At 42.7% G+C, this 5,493-nt stretch overlaps 1 protein-coding gene across 2 annotated transcripts; it reads left to right on the top strand.

Moving 5' to 3' along the window:
* Window positions 1–1,399: 1,399 nt before the first annotated feature.
* LOC122539467 (zinc finger and BTB domain-containing protein 8A.1-B-like) lies at window positions 1,400–5,487 on the top strand. Of its 2 annotated transcripts, none has more exons than XM_043674344.1 (2): window positions 1,400–1,745; window positions 2,894–5,487. In XM_043674344.1, the coding sequence occupies exon 2, from the start codon at window positions 3,062–3,064 to the stop codon at window positions 4,160–4,162; it is 1,101 nt and encodes a 366-aa protein (XP_043530279.1). In that variant the 5' UTR covers window positions 1,400–1,745; window positions 2,894–3,061; the 3' UTR covers window positions 4,163–5,487. The 2 variants fall into 2 exon arrangements, with proteins under 2 accessions (XP_043530279.1, XP_043530269.1); XM_043674334.1 differs by lacking the exon at window positions 1,400–1,745 and adding an exon at window positions 2,017–2,304.
* The last annotated feature ends 6 nt before the right edge of the window (window positions 5,488–5,493 follow it).

Below are 5,493 nucleotides of genomic sequence, written 5' to 3'. Positions count from 1 at the left end.
CAGGGCAAAGAGAAAACAAGGCTGTGAAACAGAACTGGGAGGCCTCCCGAGCCCAAAAGAAAGCAGCTGCTGACAAGGACGGGGTCATGCCTCTCAGATTTTGGATTGGTAACGATAAGGAGGAAGGCCACAGCTCAAACATGAGGGCAGAGGAGAGAAGCATTTGGAAGGTTTGGAGTCCACACCCCAGCAGAAAGTTTACTAGGGTTGGAGGGTTTGAGCTATAGGGAGTGGCTAAATAGACTGGGGCTGTTTTCCCTGGAGCATCAAAGGCTGAGGGGTGACCTTATAAAGGTTTATAAAATCATAAGGGGCATGGATAGAGTAAATAGACAAGGTCTATTGGGGTGGGGGAGTCCGGAACTAGAGAGCATACGTTTAGGGTGAGAGGGGACAAATTTAAAAGGGACTTAAGGGACAACATTTTCATGCAGAGGATGAATGTGTATGGAATGAGCTGCCAGAGGAAGTGGAAGAGGTTGGTATAATTACATTTAAGAGGCATCTGGATAGATATATGAATAGGAAGGGTTTAGAGGGACATGGGCAAAGTGCTGGCAAATGGAATAAGATTAATTTAGGATATTTGATTGGCATGGACGAGGTGGACCAAAGAGTCTCTTTCCATGCTATATATATCTATGACTCTGTGTTGGAGACAAAGCTATCTCACCAAGAATAAGAAACTGTGACTCTCCAAATCATGTTCAAAAAGATGAACAGGAAGGGTTTGGAGGGATATGGGCCGGGTGCTGGCAGTGGGACTAGATTGAGTTGGGATATCTGGTCAGCTCGGGTTGGACCAAATGATCTGTTTCTGTGCTGTACATCTCTATGACTCTATAAATATATCCCATAACAAAAAGATTGCACCATGCAGCACTGCTCACCATAATCCCTGCCAGTAGCTGTCAAAATCACTGTGGCCTTTGCTTCTGCTGTTTTCCACAGATCATAACACCATCTCACAAATGGCCGCACACAAAACTGTATTTCACAGGTTGAAAGGAAATGTTTCAAAGACAGTCTTGAAACCTCCAGGTCTGCTCTACTGACATCAATGCATGGAAACAGGTGCAGAATCAGGAGTAAAATGGTAAGACATCATCAGAGGTGAGCTCTTCCAAACAAGAGCAGTCACAGAGCACCAACAGCTGCTCAAATCACTGCCAATTGATAACTGATATTATCAAGTCATTACAGGAGGTCAACTTAGAATGAAAATGAGGAGACATTTCTTCAGCCAGAGTGTGGTGGTCCTGTAGAATTCATTGCCACGGAGCGCAGTGGAGGCCGGGACGTTAAATGTCCTCAAGGCAAAGATTGATAAATTCTTAACCTCGCAAGGAATTAAGGGATACAGAGGGAGTGAGGGTAAAGTGGCGTTGAAATGCCCATCAGCCATGATTGAATGGCGGAGTGGACTCGATGGGCCAAATGGCCTTTCTTCCACTCCTATGTCTTATGGCCTTACGTTGTCCTCACTGAGGGACAGCCTGCAAGGCTAAGCTGAGGCTCACAGGCCATCAGTGAACCCGCAGCCTACACTGAGACCTCACAGAGTCCAGCCATCAAAAAGTGAGGAACTTGATCGTGAACCTCATTGAGATGGTCTCCGAGCAACCCGTCACCTAGCAACCACCTTCCCCAGTCCTCTCCGAGGGCCGCCTGGCTCCGCGAAGTCGGGGTCAGAGGTCAGAGTCGACGAGTGATCACCGGAGGGGGTTTTGTCGGTTTCTCTGGAGGTGAGTCGGGGGGGAGGGAGGAGAAGGAAACACGAAGGTCCTTAGACCTGGGGCCGGAGGTGTTTTTAAATAGTTATTTCCGGGCCCAGGCTGTGGTGTGCGGGTAAAGGCCGCAGTCTGGCTGCTCCGTCTGTCTCCTGAGTGCCGCGGGAATCCCTGTCCCACCGGCCGAGGCCGGCCAAAGCGTCTTCACGGCGGTGTAATCCCCGCCGTACAGCCTGCCCTACCGGAGTTTTGCTGCCCCGACATCCTCTGACACTACTCGCCGTTCAGCCCGGAGCTGGCGGTGTAACTGCAGTTTGGGGAGGAAAGAAAAACATCCGTTAACTTCTCTCCTTGCTCAAGGAGTGACTGTCAAAGTCAAGGGAAGTGTGAGGAAGGAACCGCAGATCAGAATAAAGTGGGCAGAAACACTTCAGAACGTACTTAAGCTTGTGAAGTACAGTACAGTATATCAAAATAAGTCATGCTCAATGAGGGAATCTAACTCCCGCGAATAAAACCTGAAGTGTTTTGCGTGAGCGCGAGACGATGGGATGCTCCCTAATGAATCCTAGAGGTGAGTGACTGTAGATTAGTTATAATACATTGCGCAAGAGGAAGAGGAATCATTTAAGCCTAAAACTTGTAAAAAGGCATTGCCTTTTTGATTTGGAAATTAAATGACACCAGGTTTGATTGTAGGGACTATTTCATGAATCTTAATTGAATGACCAGTGAGAATTATTCTTCTTCCCATTTCTGCATAATAACGTCTGGTTCTTCTCCTCTTCCCTTGATGTGTTCTTGAAACCAGTCCTGACAGCATATCCGTATCGTCATGTGGGCTATCTATTTTTCACTCTGTGGCATTGCACAACTCTGAATTGCTTGATTGGTGACTGGCTGTTCAGCTTCCATTGTCTGAAGATCTGCAATTCTCTTATTAAATCTTGTTCCCTTGTTTCTCCTCTTTCCTGTTAAGATGCTCCTTTATAAGTTATATTTTTGACCAAACTTTTTGCATAATGTGATCAGTTTTAAAATTTATTTAATAATATAACCATTGTTTTCATTGTTAATGGTGCTATATAAATGCAAGTGGTTGTTGGAGTTGGATGCACAATTTAATGTAAAAACTACTTATAATTTAATGGTTGTTTTTACAGTAAACACATTGAGAACAAGCAGCTTTTCAGAAGAACTGGAAACATTTGGATCATGGATTATTACAGCCTTTGCACTTCTTAAGCATTTGTGGTGTTTGACTTGGTCTGCTATTGCTTTCTCCTTTTGAGTCTTAATACAAGTTCAAATCCACCAAATCTTTTGGGAAAATGGAGAGTCCTTCCTATATTAAGGAATGTTACAATCACTGTCAAGCAATTCTTCAGAAACTTTACGAACAGCGAGCTATAGGTTTATTTTGTGATATTGCAGTTGTTGTGGAGGGAAAGACTTTTCATGCTCATAAAAACATCTTGTCTGCATGCAGCAGCTATTTCTATACAACCCTGAGCAAGAATAACCAGGAATGCACAGTTGTGCTAGATACAGTGAGCCTGGAGGGTTTTAGCCATTTGTTAGAATATTTTTATACTTCTAAGGTCCCAGGTTGTCACATGAATGACTTCCTTTCAGCTGCTCAGAGTTTGAATGTTTGTGTACCAGTAAAGCTTCACGTGGAGAATAGTGGAATTAATGGTAATGGCCAAATATCAGACAAAGAGATCTGTAAATTAAGGAATGTTCTTGTAAGAAACCAAGAAGTGGAAGACCTAGAACTCCTTAAGAGAGTGAAGGAAGATAATTCTGTGTGGGCGGCAAGTCCATCTTGCAAAACTGAATTGAACAATGAATCAATTGTTAACAAAAAGGTTCACAGATCATGCTTGGCTGAAATCAAAACTCGATTGCAGACTGCCAGATTAGCTAGAACAATTGTTTCTAGCAGAAAACCCAGATGTCTAAAGACCAGCCTAACTCGTGTGAATGGGAGAGAAGGGAATCAAGATATTATTGCCAAATCGGAAAATTGTAAGGTTCCATGTCAGTGGACAAAAGTGAGCTTAAGTGGATCCCAGAGAGCGGCTGGACCTGAAATACTAAATATTGCTGTGGGGGAGAGAGACTCAAAGAATGGTATACATGATAGTGTCAAAAATAGCACCAGTGTTTTGCCATCTTTGAATATGGAATCTTCACTACTGACACATTGTGGGAGGCCAAAACGATCAAAGGGGAAACCACAGAAGGATTCTATATTAATAACCAAGAACCTTTCAGGAGATGGCGATGACATTCTGGAAAGGAAACAACTGAGATGTGAAGGTTGTAAGAAGCTGCTGCCATATACACTCTACCGCTCCCATCAGGTTTCTGCTGGTGAGGAGTTGTTCAGGTGTGACATGTGTGAGAAATTGTTCAGTTACAGGTGAGTTACTGCTTCTACAGAACTCTGGGTTATCTCAGTTCATCAAGTAAGGAGAATTTTGTTGTGCAGCCAGTTAGTATTTTTTTAATACATGCTAGAATGTGGTTAGTACTGGTATTTTTTGCCAGAATGATGGTGGACCATTACCTTGAAACAGTTTGTTCTAACTGAATAACGTTTTAAATGATTCTTAATTATCTATGATATTGGCGTGGGGCTGGAGTCGCATGCAGAACAACCTAGCTGAGGATGCCAGGTTTCCTTCCCAAAAGGATATCAGTGAAATATTTGGATTTTCATAACAGTATGACATGTTCTGTGTCACTTTTACAGTTTCAGATTTTTGAAACAAGTAACAAAATTTAGCTTCTCCGACTGATGGCTACGATGGGATCTGAACTCATGTTCTCTGAATGTTGGTTCAATAACATAATCAGTACCATTATTGTGGTGATGCCTTTAGTTATTTTAGTGTACCCTCATTTTCCTGTTTAATTCTGGATTTTGGTGCTGTCCTTAGTCAACCCTGTGTTGCTTATAGAAAAGAAGAATGTAATATTGGCCCAGGGTTATGTGCATGCACATACAAACACACAAGTACAGCAATGTGTTTCTCCTACAACTTCCAGTTTCAATCCTTCCAGTTAGGTTTGCATCCACCTTGCAGCACTAAAATGGCCCTAAACAAAGTTATGGATGAGATCCATGTAAAAGTACTACTTTACATTGCCTCATAGTTTCTTTGTGGTTTTTACACAGTTAGCTTCATAATTCTCCAATAGCTTTCTTTTATTGTTCAACTTGATTAGGTTGTCTTTCACTTGTTTAACAGAGGTTCTCCAGCAATGGCTTCTGTTCCCTTACCTGCACTGTCATCCTGGGTTTACATCTCCTTATCCTTATCCATATCTATATCCTATCTCATCGTAACATTAGATTGTACGATTCCATATGTATGTTGATAACATCAAATTCTATTTCACCACTACTTCTCTCAATCACTTCACTGTCTGTGTTCTCAACTGCTTACCTGACCTGATTCTTGGAAAAGCTGCAGTAACCTCCAGCTAAGTGGTGGAAATACCAAAGCCAACACCGACAGCCCTGGCCACTATCTCAAGCTGAATCAGACTGTTTGAAATCTCAATGTCCTGTTGTAGCTCCAGCTAAGCTTCTAACACCATATTCTTTCCATCAAAGAGATTATTTACTTTCATCTCTGTGCCATCATCCAGCTAGGACCCTGCCTTTGAAAACCACATCAATATCTGTTCCATCTTCTGACTTGACTATTGGATGAGCATCTGAAGATGCTATCCATGGACAGATGAAAAG

The sequence above is a fragment of the Chiloscyllium plagiosum genome, chromosome 2 (assembly GCF_004010195.1).
Source record: "Chiloscyllium plagiosum isolate BGI_BamShark_2017 chromosome 2, ASM401019v2, whole genome shotgun sequence".
NCBI lineage: Eukaryota > Metazoa > Chordata > Chondrichthyes > Orectolobiformes > Hemiscylliidae > Chiloscyllium > Chiloscyllium plagiosum.
This window is presented reverse-complemented; position numbering and strand designations above follow the sequence as displayed.